The 16,278-nt window shown below is 34.6% G+C and overlaps 1 protein-coding gene and 2 non-coding genes across 5 annotated transcripts in view; all 3 read right to left on the bottom strand.

Moving 5' to 3' along the window:
* The window catches only part of LOC100116942, an 88,072-nt gene extending 72,374 nt beyond the window's left edge, over positions 1–15,698 (bottom strand). Inside the window, exons 1-3 of one of the 3 annotated variants that reach the window (XM_008219297.3) lie at positions 15,360–15,698; positions 13,132–13,538; positions 8,239–8,332 (exon numbers count right to left, since the gene is read on the bottom strand). In XM_008219297.3, coding sequence (XP_008217519.1) covers positions 8,239–8,332; positions 13,132–13,495 — 458 coding nt within the window. In that variant the 5' untranslated portion in view covers positions 13,496–13,538; positions 15,360–15,698. Of the gene's footprint in view, positions 1–8,238; positions 8,333–13,131; positions 13,543–15,359 lie in introns of all 3 variants that reach the window. The other 2 variants (XM_001601257.5, XM_008219298.4) reach the window with 2 other exon arrangements.
* On the bottom strand, positions 3,666–3,738 carry TRNAF-GAA. Its single transcript has one exon. It is a non-coding gene; the product is annotated as a tRNA-Phe (tRNA).
* On the bottom strand, positions 8,420–8,492 carry TRNAF-GAA. Its single transcript has one exon. It is a non-coding gene; the product is annotated as a tRNA-Phe (tRNA).
* Positions 15,699–16,278: the final 580 nt, after the last annotated feature.

Here is a 16,278-nt window from a genome sequence, read left to right as displayed (position 1 = left end):
ACTTTTAACCTTAGAGACTTGGACCATACTAATACTGAGAACTAACCACACAAGGGGACTCTTCCTGATACGCTGATTTTATTAATATACGCTTATAACTCTTCTTTATAAGAACTTATATCTGAAAATCTTTGACGAGGCTTTTAACCGGTTAACACTATCTTGGTTTTCAGTTGACATTCTTAAAAACAATAAAATTTATTTAATAGCTGATGAACAAAAGTGTTTAAAAAAATCACAAATATAAGCACGATTACTAATTTTTCTGTAATTTCAATGATGTTATACGTGCCGAAATAGCATAGTTTGGAGAGCGTTGGGCTGAATTACGCTAAGGGGTTCGATTGCGACGGTGTGTTAAAAGAGACGACTAGTTGCATCTGTAATATATTGTGTATACAGTGCATTATCAATTACACTTAAGGGGGTCCGAAATCCAACTTTTACCGACAATACGAGTGTATTGTAGAAAATTACTCGAAACTAAATAAATATAATGAATTATTATGAAAAGCCAAGAGTTATTTACCCTATAAGCATCTATCGCTGTGCCAAGTTTTAAATAAAAATATTAAAGCAATAATAAATGGCGTTTGAACGAAAATCAGTAGCTGCAGCGTGCATATGCAAAATTCTCAGTATATGCACGCTGCAGCTACTGATTTTTGTTTAAATGCCATTTATTATTGTTTTAATATTTTTATTTGAAACTTGGCACAGTGATAGATGTTTATAAAAGGAAAAGTAACTAACTTTTGGCTTTTCATAATTCATTGCATTTATTTAGTTTCAAGTAATTTTCTGCCGAGCACTTCTTTAGTCGTCTCGGTCGTTAAAAGTTAGGTTTCAGATCTCCTTAAAATCATTTAACACCGTGCTACTCTGTCAAGAGATTAATTAGTGTGCATAATTATTGCACACCCCAGCGGGCCGAGCCATCCCAGATGACAGAACGCACAGAAGTTATGGATCTGAATTTGATTCTTTCCAACCCATATTTAAAATACAGCAGTCCGAGCTTCCTAAAACAATCAGACCGGATTTGCAGATGATAAGAAAAGCACTGAAAGATTTCAGAAGAAATCCATCCAAGTCAAGCCAAATCTGGTGGAGTGCAAGGAATTCAATACACAAATACACACAGGCATCCAACTAGATCAACATTTTGGGAGCTACCAAAGAAGACGTCTACTTTCAAAGATACCCTGCCTGTCCCAACTTTGTTTCTAATAACAGATAAACACCTGTCAGACGGTGAATTCTCACCAGACAGTGTAGTGTCATGGATAGGCGTGTCCTATGTGCGGATTCTTAATAACTTAAATAATTACTTATTTATTATTGTAAGTGATCTTAATGCTAGACATACCGTTTGAGGAGACTGCAATACAAATTCAAGAGAAGGTTTTCTCAAAAACTGGATGATTGGCAGATCCACGGAATGCAACGTTTAGTTATGCATACTTGATTTGTTCACTCGTGTTTAGCAGAGATCAGGTTAAACATGCCTACTTGAGGTATCCTAATCCCAATTAACCTAACAGCTTGGATCTAATGCTAGATATTTCAAGCACTATTACTTATACAAAGAATTTAGAAAAAAACTAATAGTAATATCAATATTCCTTTGAACATAAATTGAACTGATTCAGAAATTGACGTCTACACATCTCTAATAGAATCTGCTATCAAGGATGCTATCGACGCAGTTGTTTTTTCACACTCTTCAGCGATTTAAATCCTGCACTTTCTTGCATCCCTTATACCGAAGGTAAATAGCCAAAAATAACGGTTATCCTCGGCTTAGACAACAACGATTATCTCCAAAATTGGAATACTGAAACGGTGAAAATGATGAAAATGTACCAATTATTCACCACTGGAGTCGCTCTCGCACAAAGCGCTGCCGCCGTGCATAAAATCACAAAATCATCTCTACTCTACGAGCGCACTCCAAAGGGATAACAAATTTTTTTTCTATTTTTAAATAATTGGACCAATGTTAGCTATTTTAGCGCACATTTCAATGTATCTAACCTTTTTACCTACCCTCAGCGTATACTGCTAAGCGTCCCTTCGTGGATCATTGCAGTCCTTATTTTGTATTCTCACTGCTGTACATTTTAAAATTCTTTTCTTGTACCTAAATCTTTGTAAAGCGAGCGATAAAAAATCATTTTTCGTCCTTTTTCAATTAGCCATATCTGCGAATCCACAGTATCAAAATCTGCATGAAACAATTTGTGATAAAGTTTAGTAAACAAAATTTACAAAGCAGGATTGTCATTTTATATTCCGTATGATGTATGCGTGATGGGCCATCTTCAGAAATTGATTGAGCTAGGTCCCTTTGTATTTTGTAAATAATATGGAAGCTAAAGAATTAACTTTATTTTAACATCATCTTTTACTGACGTTGTAGTTCAGTTTTTAAATTTGAAAGCTTTAATTGAAGATTTTTTTCGCATATTTTTATCCTACTCATGTGCATTATCTGTTTGAACAATATTATTAGATTTTATTGAATTTGAATAACCAAAAAAAAACAGTATCACAGAATACTTATTTCGTGTAGAATAGTAGTTTTGTGATGTTTTAAACTAAAGTATTAAAAAAAGATTGTATGGCCTATTTTTTTACACTGTTTTTAGGACCAAAGGTGTGATTTTTTTCCGTAGAATTACTTACGTGCAATGATTTTTACCATTGTATAAGCAAACCACCCTTACTATAAATGACCTAATTCGAAGTATAATCATGCTTTGTTAGAAACGTAACCTAAATTTCACTATTAATTGGACAGATCACCACGTGTATTAACTTATCATATGATTTGGAAAAAATGGGCAGCACATTCTGATGATCATTTACCAGATCAACGCACACTTATCACGTTCCTGTTTAAGTATAGAGGAAATTTAAGCAGAGCGTTCTTTAGAAACCCGATTAACTTTCGATTGAGAATCAATGCGAGCAGCATGCTGATGAGTGTACGAACAGTTCGTGAATACGTGAGCCATATTCTACCACCCGCGGACCGCGGTCTGAATCTCTGCTGATTCATTACTGTTGCTTCTACATGCACAGGCAAAATTCCAAAAATATATTTGATTGCTATGCATGTAACACCGAGAACCGATAGTACCATAGTACGATAAACTTAGCCGCGGCTTCATCGGGTATAATCAGCTAAGCTTCGCTCGTAGGAATGTTTTAGGAATGTGTATTAGATATATGGTATTCGAGATTACCGAAACTACTAGCAGATCTGTATATGTAGGAGTATACGATACCTAATGGGCCTTAGGATCCAGTTGATAAGCTCGCACTTTAGCATACGTCATTGTATTCATCGCTATAGTTATAACTGTTTCTGTAGAATGCGTGCTTGCATTTGTCATTTGCGAAAATCGCATATTTTCATATATTATATCTGCAATTGATTTGATGATTTTTTAAATACTGTCCTTATTTTTTAGAAAACTTAAAGAGAAGAGCGAAGTCAAAAAGATGGGTAATGAAGAAGACAATCAATAAATGTGGATCCTAAAGCAACTAATTTAAGTTGTACACACTTGATCAACTTTATTGTAAGTATGGATATAACTGATAGTTACTATATGATATCTGAGTACAATATATATCAAACAAAAAAGAAAAGTATTTGCCGAAACCCGGGATTGAACCGGGGACATTTAGATCTTCAGTCTAACGCTCTCCCAACTGAGCTATTTCGGCTTATGAAAGTAGAATGAACATTAACAATAGCACAAAAGTTTCATAATTTTCGTGTGTTTCTTAGTCAATAATCTGACATTCTCAAAAATTATTTTCCACAACTGAGCCGCTCGTGGTTACAAAACTATTCAGGCACAATAATGGCAATGACCCGTATGATGATACAAAATTTAAATAAATAAAAAATTGAAATCGATTTTTCGTCTGAAGCTACAAAGGTTCATTCTCCGTGTGTGCGACTGATGGCTTGGTTCTGCATCAGGTGGATACAAGAATAATAAAATGAAAATAAAAATATATCGCTGTACTGAGACGGTTGACCTAGATACTTGAAGCATTTCAAGATGACGCACAATTCAACCGATGACTCGAGCTCCCGATTGTTCAGATGTGAACAGGAGATGCGCCCAGTACGGGCATACTCAGCGTTCTTTAGTCCATTTTCTATACGGTGGAAAAAATTATCAAATCCAATATTTAAAAAAGTTACCTGCATGAATGTAGAACGTTGATTTTACGAGTATGCAGAAAGTTGCTCCCTGCAGTATGGCTAATTTAAAATAGCTATCTAGCTATAATATAGAAATCGTACGCATTCGACGTTCCGCGCAATAGTGAATTCGCAGCATAAATCGTGACTCCTTAAGAAGAAGAGCACTGTTCGAATCTCCTGTCAAAAGTAGCGCAATTTATTTGACACACATAAGACTAGCGCGACCCAAAGATTTCCGCGAAAACTAGTACAACTCACGCATTTGTCGAAAAGGGTCCTCTCTTTAAAAAATGATGGCCTTTGTTGTGAAGCATTTAATATGACGTGATTCTGATTGGTTGCCTAGGCAACGGGATCAGAACCGCGCTTTAAACTCATAACCCTCAAAACAATCATAACTCATAACCCTGGTATAAATGTTTGAGGTGTTTAAAATAAAATATGGAAACCTTGATAACAGATAAAATACATGTAATATAACTAGCAAGAAACCTTAGTAAATTAATCATTACCAAGAGTGTGTAGTATTAAAACATGTGTATTGAAAAGTGGCATCCTAACCCTATTCGAAGTAGTAATAAAGTGTGTGAATATTATTTAGTTTATAGCACTCGGTGGTATGAATCCGCATCTATGCAACGCCTATCTGTGGCATAAATAGTCCATTATTGCACCGTGCTGATCGTCCTCGCTACGCTCGGGCGCTAATACACACCGTGCCATAATGGACTATTTATGCCACTTGTATCGTAATATACTATTTTTTTTTTAATTGTCAGTGAGAAGTGCAATTAAAAGAATAAAAAGTATGAAGATATACTGTGTTTCTGTGCCCAAAGTCGCCCTCGGTGAGGTTTGAGAGGTGAATTTAAAGAAAAGTTGAGTATCCAAGTCAGTAAGTTTAAGTCTATCATTATACAATGCCCTTTGAATTGTAAAAAGGTTACTAAAATATGACACTGCCACTTTCTATGTTGCCAAGAAATATGTAACCTAGATGATTCTGATTTTAATTTTTTCGTTCATATTTTCACATCAAGGCCCAAGGTAAAATGCCCAATACATAGACAGATTTTGAGGAGATTTTAGAAGCTCATTTATTTCGCACGGATAAATTGCGAAGTATCAAAATTCTGTAACACCAACGTTTAGACGACACAATTAAATTTCTTTAAAAAAAGACCCAACCACAAATAATCAGTTTTTGTAATAAAAATAAAATTTGAAGAGTGGCATTAAAACACGGTATAGTTGGACATCATTTGACATGGTTGAACTAGTACTTGGACGCGGTCTTAGCCCCAGTAATTGGACGTTTGAATTAAACGTGTCCAACTATTGCTTTATGGAAATCGCGTTTTCGGTGAAGTTGGAGTTTACTGAAAAAAATTACTTTTATGGGACTCGAGAGCAGTCTTTCAAATCATCCTTGAGAATTGATTTTTATTAAAATGTTATCAAAATCATTAGTATATCATTAGTGGAAAACCTTAGTGGAAAAAAATGTAATACATTGTAATAAATTGTAATAAAACGTAAAAAAATGTAAGAAAATGTGAGAAACTGTACTTTTTTTGTTGGATTTCGGACCTTTTTTCTCCTACGTTTTTGTACACTTTCTTACATTTTCAGACTTGTTAACGTTTTTTTACATTTTATTACATATGTTATTTTACTGCCTAATATAGTCGATATATTTTTTTAATTATTCACTTTATAATAAAATGTAACAATGCATAATAAATAAAAGTAAGTAAAAGTAAAAGGATGTAAGCAGAAGTAAGAAAATAAAAAAGTCGCCATTTTCGTATATAATTATTACGCTTACAGACAATTTTTTACATTTTGTTATACTTTTTTACGTATTGTTACATCTGTCATTTCAAAGAAGAGACCCCCATGAAATCCTGGATCAATGGATTTGTAATAAATTGTAATAAAACGTAACAAAATGTAATAAAATGTAGCAAACTGTAATAAAACGTAAAAAAGGTCCGAAATCCAACAAAAACGTACAAAATGGTACGATTTGTTACACTTTCTTATATTTTATTACACTTTATTACATTTTTTATTTCCAACAGGGTAGTAATGTTTACAATGTTGAACCAGTTTAGTTTTTGAGGTTACGTTTTTTATTTTATCACAATATCAAATATTTGAGTGTCCAAGTATAGGTCTAAATTTTCATTTTGTCCAAGTATTGAGCATTTTACCTCATATGAATTTTTTAATTGGGCAGGTCAAATTTTACTTATAGCCAGTTAAGCAGTAGCTACTATTCTAGCACATTGTATTTCTGGTTTCCAGCATATTTTTACATGGAGAAAGTGATAAATATTTTGGCTTTTTTGTCAAGGTATTAATTAGAATTTTGACTTTTAATAGTTGTGAGAAATTTTGAGACCGATACCTGTTTTTTCATTTTTGAAGTTGAATCGAGCTTCACTGAAAAACTTCTGATTTCGACTCTGACACTGATGTGAATGCGAACTCATGCGACTAAATAATTATCCAGATATCATAATATCTAGATAATTATCCAATAAACCAGAAATACAATGTGCTAGAGATAGTAGTTTCTGTGTAACTGTCTATAAGCAAAATTTGATACGCTAAATTAAAAAATTCATATGGGCCTCAATGTGAAAATATGAATGAAAACATTTAAATCATAATCACGTAGGTTACATGTTTGTAGGTAGTATAGCAAGTATCTGTGTAAAATTTCAGTTGTATAGCTTTTTTATAATGCAAATAGATGGCATTGTAATGATAGACAAACCCACTGACTCTTATACTGAACTTTTCTTCAAATTCACCACTAAAACCTTAATGACGACGACATTGGGCATTGTTAATATATTTATTTAAAAATAGTTGCGTTAATAAATTTAAAATGCGTAGAGTAGCTCTATCTGTTATTGAAACCTGGGAGTATAAAATTATTCATACTGGACGCATTTTCTCTGCATATAGATAAAGCAGTTAAAAGCTATGCTTCTGTTAATCAGACATGCGAATCAGTTTTAATTTAACATATGCGAGTATATTGCCATGTCACGATTGTGCAGAATTAATTGGTTTCAGAGTAAATAGCATCAGCTTTGGAGAAAGTGTATAATACCTGATGGCTCTATGCGCTTTTATGCTTGCACGTCTAACAATGCTTAGTTACTATATGGGTCAGTTCATCCTCGGTAAGGAGATAAAATTGCGAGCGCGAACAAAAATAGAAACGCGTGCGCGGTGCCGTAAACAATTACAGCAATGCGAGTGCTCAATCCTTAAGCGGTCGGCTACTTATACGTAACCGCAGAAATGATAAAAATTCACAGGGGGTGCGAGGAGGAATAAGAGAGAAAACACGCACGCTATATTTATGCAAAATACGGTTAACTCATTACCATCAACGAATCAGCGTGACGTAACGCGAAACGACTGACGATCTCGAGATAGGAATAATACTTTTATAACATTGACACCTCGGGATTTGCACGTTTGTCCGTGTCAATGCGTTATGCGTATAACATTTTTCATGTTTTTTATCATTTTTATTTGCGACAATGCATCGCTAACTGTTTATGGTGAAGTGCGTATGCACGTTTGATTTTTCAAACGCGAGACTGCGCATCTATAAAATGTATCGAGTTAGTGCTCCAGATGTACGATAAAAACTGATCAGCATCAAAACTATTAACAATGATATATAGACCAAAACTACAGCAAGTAGTAAGAGAAAAAATACTTTATAGATCTATTAAAATTTCATCCATAACCATAGAAAATAACAATTCTTATGGTTCATAAAAGTATATGGGTTGCAGTACTTGTTATCAATCAACGTTGTATAGGGAACTACCTTATCAGCATCATTCGTTACATGCGGGATTTTATCTTATATATTATATTGACAAGTTTTATTACATGCAAAATATGTAAACTCATTTTCTATCACTATGTAAATAAATGTGATATAGATATATTGTACATTTAAAAATACTCACGTTTCAGCATAATTTTCTTTGTTGGTCTCCTCTGTACTTGCTTCTACAATACACTTTGGCGTATCATTGAATTTAGTATTCTCTTTATTGTCCTCTAAAAAAGTAAATGTATTTAGTAAATGTATATGACGCTAAGAAGAACTAGAAGATAACTGGGATGAATTGCAAAAAAAATTTCATCTGCCGAAACCCGGGATTGAACCGGGGACATTTAGATCTTCAGTCTAACGCTCTCCCAACTGAGCTATTTCGGCTATATATATTATACTCAAGATTTATATGTCACTTAAACAAGGTGTGCACTTCTTCGACATTGACGCTTTTTTTAATGTTACAAATCGATCAATTTTGGTTAAAAATATCAAACGTTTTATTTATCCTGTTATATTACTTGCATAAAACTTGTATTATTCACTCAATTATTAGAATCTGCTAGTTGCACAGAGCTGGGCAAATTCAGTATTTGATACATTAAAGTACATGCATGATATATTAAAGGCATTCAAGTATTTTGTATAGAATATTCTCAAGTTTTTAAGGGTGCATTTAAAATGAACTATATATTTTAACGGGCGCATGGCATGAAGGTAATTCTTATCCTATAAAAAACCTTTCTAAAAGGTAAAACATTAGCAAGTAAAAATGTCTTTACAAAAGTTGTGAAATCCCCAAAACCAACATAAATGCTGTCAAGTAAATATTTTTCATTTTTTTAGGTACACTATTTTATAAAATAAAATATTTTTTACTTCAATTCTTAGATGACACAATAGTTTAGATTCATTAGAAATTAATTTATTTTATATATTCAATAATAATAAACTTATTATGAACCCATCAGAGCATTGAAAGTGACTTGTGAATGGCTTTAAACTGAAATGGAAAATTGCCCTTCTATTGGTCTCAGGTAAAATATGATTTCAGCAAATACTAATGATAAAAGGATGAGTCCAATTTTAAATTACTAATCTCAAAAATATATTTAATCCATAGTTCAGAAATTATTAGAAAAATTTAAAAAATGTTAAGATCTAGAGTTGTATATTCCAATATTATGTACTTTTAATTATTTAAATAACTTCTGAACTATGGATTGGATATATTTTTGGAAATGCCAAGGGAAATCAGTAATTTCAAATTGAACTCATCCGTTTATCATTAGTATTTGCTAAAATCATATTTTACCTGAGACCAATAGTAGGGCAATTTTCCATTTTGGTTTAACGTCATTCACAAGTCACTTTCAATACTCTGATGGGTGCATATAATAAGTTTATTATTATTGAATATATAAAATAAATTAATTTCTAATGAATCTAAACTTTGTGTCAACCAAGAATTAAAGTGAAAAATATTTTATTTTGTAAAATAATGTACCTGCATGGGTGTACCTAAAAAAAATGAAAAATATTTACTTGACAGCAGTTATGTTAGTTTTGGGGATTTCACAGCTTTTGTAAAGAAAATTTTACTCGATAATACTTTACTTTTTAGAAAGTTTTTTTATATTCACCAGCTGTCATACATTGGATAGCTGTCTATATACGAACAAATAGATAACGTAATACCTAAACCACGTAATCAGTAACACTAAACACTACGACGCGGTTTCCAAATAACAATTACACGCACACGCCAAAAACTACGATGCGCACCTCCTGGATTTCGTCATCGGCCACCTTAAACATCTAGATAGCGTCTTCAAATAATATTTCTACCTATATTAGCCACCTAATCAACTCAGAGCCCTTCTCGAATAGTAGTTACATTTAGATACTAAAAAGTACGAAGCATAATATCAGAAACTCGTATATACACCTAGATACCGTCCTTGAATAGTATTCATTCGTAGACGTCAAAAACTACGAAGCGCACCTCCTGGACCTCGGTATTGTCAACGGTTTACATAGCTTCCTAGTTACTATCCCGGATTGTAAAAAATACGCTTCAAATGTTCCAATTCAAAAAATATCTGTACAAATATAATTAAGAATAATATATATTTAAATTCAGATAAAAATAATGTAATACTCGAGATAATTCCTGGAAACAACGTTGATACTGTTCACTCTAAGCACCTGGTACCTCGGAGACCGTTGTCGTAGCGATATTCGTGTTCAGCGACCCCAAAAACCTTGGAGTTGCAAAACTGGACTCATTTCCATCAGTTTGTAAATTTTTTATTTATTGTCTTTTCGAAATGCACTTCTAAAGCGCATATTTTTAATGCAAAAATGTACTTTTTTTTAAAGTAATTGATCAATTTAGTTCACAAAGTTTGTAAATGCTTTCGCAAATTGAACGTAATAACCGCATTAAAATCCATCTTACTCAATGAGATACTCATAAAATCGATATTTCATTGCTTTATTTCCTCGACTATTCGAATTTTCGCGCTTTCAATGACCGGAAGCCACGTGACCGTACGAGTTCAAAAATTTCACGGGAGGGAATGACCATCTCAGCGCGAAAAGAAATATGCTGAGCAAGAATTCAACTTGCAATATTTCGCTAATCAAGTATACTTTTAGAACGAATCTTTTTCCTCTGAAAAGATTAGGTAAATAGCTTTCAAGTCGATAGCGATAGAAGGGGCATAGGTACAACAATAATGATATAAATGCGTTTGGAGAATTATTCTGAGGTTAGACGAACCTAATATCAAAGAGTATTAGGAACGCGACCCGCGATGTCGTTGTGTCGTGTACGTGCAAATCCACGGAAAACCATACACTTTTGGGGGTCTGAGCGAACAAAATTGGAATTTGAGGGCACACCTACCAGACCGTAGGTACTCAATGTCCGGAGGTGCGATCCAAAAATGTGTAGTAATACGATTAAAGTATTTGAAGAAAGCTTTAATTTGAGGGCTAGTGAGTTAAAAATGGTTGTCTAGGTAAAAAGTTAACTAGACTTGAAAATAGCGAAAAATCATGAAAACTTTACATTCCGATTTTTAAAATCTATACAACTTTTGATTCAAACGGTAAATTTTAACCATTCGACCCTCAAATTAAAGCTCTTTTCTTTTACTTTCGCTTTCAAAATTTCGAAACATTTTACTAGTTTCATCAGCTACATATATGCCCATCAATTATGGCTGTTTTTTTTTATCTTATTCATTGCCATATACGTAGCTGATAAAACCAGTAAAATGTATAATCTAAATTTTGAAAGCGAAAGTAGAAGAAAAGAGCTTTAATTTGAGGGTCGAATGGTTAAAATTGACCGTTTGAAAAATCGGGCAAATTGCTGATTTTCGTAAAAAATCCAAGTTTTCATGATTTTTCGCTATTTTCAAGTCTAGTTAACTTTTTACCTAGACAACCATTTTTAACTCACTAGCGCTCAAATTAAAGTTTTCTTCGAATACTTTAATCGTACACATTTATGGATCGCACTTCGAACATTGAGTACATACGGTTGAGCAATGGCTATAGTTTTCGTTAATCTTTCCCGTGTTATTTTTTCATAAGAGAATTGAAACTGCCCGGCAAAAAATAAGTATTTCGAAATCGCGGGAATCCAAGGTTTTTCGTGTTCTGGGTGGCCTAAGGAACCCGAAAAAGTTGGTCTGGTAGGTGTTCCCTCAAATTTCAATTTTGTTCGCTCAGACCCCCAAAAGTGTCCGGTTTTCCGTGGGTTTGCATATATACATTTTGCACTTTTACTCGCTAGCGCCGTGCTGTCACGCCCTTTAATGTACACTACTGAAACTTTCTCATCGTACCTAACTTAAATTCATCCATAAATGTAGCGAAATTCAATTTAATATAAGTAAAAAAGAAATCTTTGGATTCTCAAATGATTATACAATACATGATTTTGAATTGTAATCAATGAATATGAAAGGCGAATAAAACGATATAATATAAGTATAATGTTGAAATATACATAGATTATTGTAAATACTTTTTTGTATTATTCTTTACGTTACAAAAATAATATTTTTCCATTAACATGTTTAAATAAAATGAAAATATAAAAAAACTCAATATTTAACAATCAATGTATATATAAACACAAGTTATTTAAAAAACTTTTTTTTTCAATGTATTTTAAAATAAAGCTTTTAAAAACAACTTATTAAATAAAATTGCATTAAAAAAAGGATTCAAATGTTGTCCCGTCCTGTGTATCGTAGTAGCCAGTGGAAATGATTTAATGAGCAAAAATATTTCTCAATTCAGAATACGTGAAAAAGGCACTACTACGGTTAAAAGTACTTTGAAAAAACAGTTGGTGGTATGAAAACAAATAAGTTCGTCTATTAAAAACGGCTTAACGATTTTCAAGCTGTAATACAAATCCAAATGCGGGTTTTTGCATTCGATTCGTGAGAGCGCCTACAAACTTTGTGAACTATATTATTTATCCATCACTTTTTTGAAAATTAATTTTTTCATAAAAAATATATAATAGACAATAAATAACAAATGTACACCTCTGTAGCACTTTGGGCATAATAATTGAATAACTAAGTTAACTTTTGCTATACAGATCAAAGCGAAGATCACTGCTGGAGTCTCATTGAAAACCAAGCTAATTGCCGCGCATAGGAGGTTTTGAAGAGCAATTATGCAAAGTTACAATCTTTGGAAAAAATAAAATAAAAACGAACTCATATGCTTAAATTTGATGCCCATTACAATTTTGTTTATTAAGAAAAGTGAGTCCGATCATATAAATGTCATTCCTAGTCCTATTTCTGCTTTGAAATAAAACGATCTATACTTTTTACTCAACATTTAATGAGCCAGAATCCACGCTTTATCGGTCAGTTTTCAATAAAAAGTTTAACATGTATTCAACATCCGTCCGTGGCTATTGGGTACTATAATTCACGTAAGTGTAAGTATTAATGGCGCTTTTTCTTGAAACATATATGCTTACCCGTATCAGTTGCCCCGGTTACCCGAGCAGATCTCTCAAGCGCTTCGTTGACTTTACTTCTGAGATCCTCCTGTCGCCTCCATTCGTTGATTTCCCGTCTCAGCGCGAGGACGCTGCCCATCTTTTGTTTATCCGACAGGTTGGTTGATTCCGTCGAGGAAGCTTCAATTTTTTCCTCTTTCCTCGCAATTCTGGTTCGGCCTGCCCTTTCATACGGACGGGAAGACGTCGATTTTTTGCGGTAAGACATCGTTTGCCGTGTCCCCGGTTTTTGCCACGAAGCACCAGTGACCTTCTTGGAATCGGCGCCGTCTGATTTTTCGACTCGCTTTTCAACAAGCGAAAATCGCGGCTGCTTCAGCATTGTTCAGCACGGTTGAAGTACATATACGTCTACTATGTGCTCACTTCCTGGAGAAAAACGGAATTTCGACAGTTAGGCAAACTATTTCTCTCTCTCCCCCCCCCCTCTCTCTCTCTCTCTCTCTCTCTCTCTTCGACCTACCGTCGCCTCCTACGAAGACTAGCACAACTCAAACTTTATACAACGAATTTCTATAAAAATTTCCCGATTTTTGCGAAACTGTCCCTAATGAACATTTTTAAATATTCACAATTTACAACTTTTTACCGAATTTAAACTTGTTTTCCCAAATGCAATAATTTTTTACAAACATTTTTTTAAATAATTCAGTTTTTTTAGAGATTTCCGAAACCTTTTAGAACTTTAAGGTTTGTCTGTCGTTGTCCAAGGTTTTCATGAACTCAACCAACAAAATAACCCAATAAAAACGTAAAATACTCACATTTCAAGTAATATAAAATCGTGAGTTGTGCTAGCTTTCATTGGAAAATTTGGACTGCGCTAGTCTTCGTAGGGAGCGACGATACGGTCTGTCTGCGAACACGGCCTAATCAGGCTTCGCGCGTGCCTATAGCTTATGTGTGCAGATCTCGCGTGCGCGATAATCATACTGATAGAGTTACCTCTTTTCACTCGTTCTTATTTTATAAATATCCACCATTTTTTGAATCACACGTGTGGTTAGATTTTTTACCCAAATTACCCACACAGAGCAGCACATTTCGTTCCCGGTCCGCGAAGCGACTAGCGCTGTTCATGTAAACATTAGGAGTTTCGGGACTTTGAGTTTAAGCAATTGACGATTCACATGCAAATAAAGTACAAGCAATGTTAGTTTGAGCCGTAAAACGGTGCTAGTCTTCGCGGGGAAAACGAATTGTCGTAGTCTTCGGCCCGAATCACGAAATGTCCTACTGCTTTTAGAGAGAGCGACGAATTATATATAGTGAACCAGAAAGAACAGGCGGTCTTACCGCCATTTTTTTATGAAAAACCGTTAAAAATTGATCGTATTGTTAAGTACTAGCATGAAATTAATGTCAAATGTTTTCTGCGGCTCGAGCGGGCAAAACTTTTGCAATTTTGAACGATTTTTTATGTATAGAGTCCACTTCCCAGTCAAATCCGTATGATACACTAGAGAATCGTCTCGTACTTCCTTTATCATACATATGGAAAACAACTCGACGCATTATAATAACGCATTGCGAGTAGTAGCCAGTCGTGGGGCCAGTTTACACAATTCTAATCCTTATACACTTATGGCTGAAGGCAAGAGTTAGAAGCGAATTCCGCGAATAACTGCTTACTTAACGACATTGTTCGTACGCGATGTTCATGTCGTATGTAACAAGCTGCGTCCTCCATAGCAAAGCGATGACGTATATAAAGCAAAAAAGAACACACATATAATAAGAACTCAACGTATTTCCCTCGACTCATGTACACTTATGTATTTTCGGGGAACAGTCCGCTGCCCGCGGCACATATAGGTAAGTATATCAGCCGGTCATCACCTGCAGTCACCTGCTTCTCCGCGCGCGGCATAAACGTCAAACATCTGCCGCGGGACTGCAGCCGGGCAGACACACGACGCACTTCAAAAAACGCGCAAGAACCAGCTATAGCATCATAACCTCAATGCAGTTGTAGGTATATCAGAGAAGAGAGGTAAATTTTGTTAAATTCCACTACACTAAGTAGCTGATCAGTGATACGCACTTGCCTATCGACGAATTTCCGTTTCTTTTTGTAAACATGTAGAACCGGCGAGTGCTTTGTTGAACCGCGCACAGAGTTTACCAACGGTTTTCGATCAACGGTATATATAAGAGTATGTATGTACAATGTTGTGGTATTTTACCTTCCGATCGCTGGAGAGAGCATTGGACCAAGCACCGATGCGCCAAATGAGATCAAACGCGTCTAGGCCTGCAGTGTGGCTTTGTTCACTGATATCTATGCGGCAGACTTATATATATACACACACACATATATAAGATAGTGTTGAAACGTCAAAACGCCCGAATTTGAATTTTTCGATGCGATGAAAGTGTGTTCCGAAGAGTCTTCACCTCGACCGGGCTCGACGACTTCTGTGAAGGTTTGCGATTGCTTTTGGAACACTCGAACGTTTACTCTATTGTTTGTTGCGCGCGCATCTCGGCGCCATGTTTTTTAAGCCCGCCAAATTTGAATTTTGTAATTACAAATAAGAAAACTAATAATTATTCTCTACGCAATCTTGTATTTTAAGGCCAATATGTTGCATTCAATAATTAACAGGTCACAGTGCATTGAGCAGGTACACTGAATGCGCACAGGTTCAGTACCTACTCAATGCACTGGAGCCTATATCTACGATGCGTTCCGTTCCCTTGTTCTGTGAGTTCCGTTGCGTTGTGCCGTCAGCCGTGTGTTCTTGTTCTGCGTACAGAACAGAAAGCTTGTTTCCAATCTATTGTTGCAGTTCATGTTCGTACTATTTCATATTCAAAATTTTGTCAACAAAAATGCGAAAAAAATCAATTGCTGTACTAAATGTATTAGGCTTGTTGATAGATTTAACGATTTTTCACAAGATGATAAGAGACTAAAAGATTCGAAGGTGGTGCGGGGGTGAAGCCACATTTGCAGGTTATGTTTAGAGACAAATGAGGTGCGCACAGTCATTTATTTGCTTAATTTGCTTTAAATGGCCATGAAGAGTTCTTTTCGATTTATTTTCACTATTTTCAGCTGCCTTTTTGTTGACAAAATTTTGAAATGAAATAGTACGGACA

This window comes from Nasonia vitripennis, chromosome 5 (genome assembly GCF_009193385.2).
Source record: "Nasonia vitripennis strain AsymCx chromosome 5, Nvit_psr_1.1, whole genome shotgun sequence".
Classification (NCBI taxonomy): Eukaryota; Metazoa; Arthropoda; class Insecta; order Hymenoptera; family Pteromalidae; genus Nasonia; species Nasonia vitripennis.
This window is presented reverse-complemented; position numbering and strand designations above follow the sequence as displayed.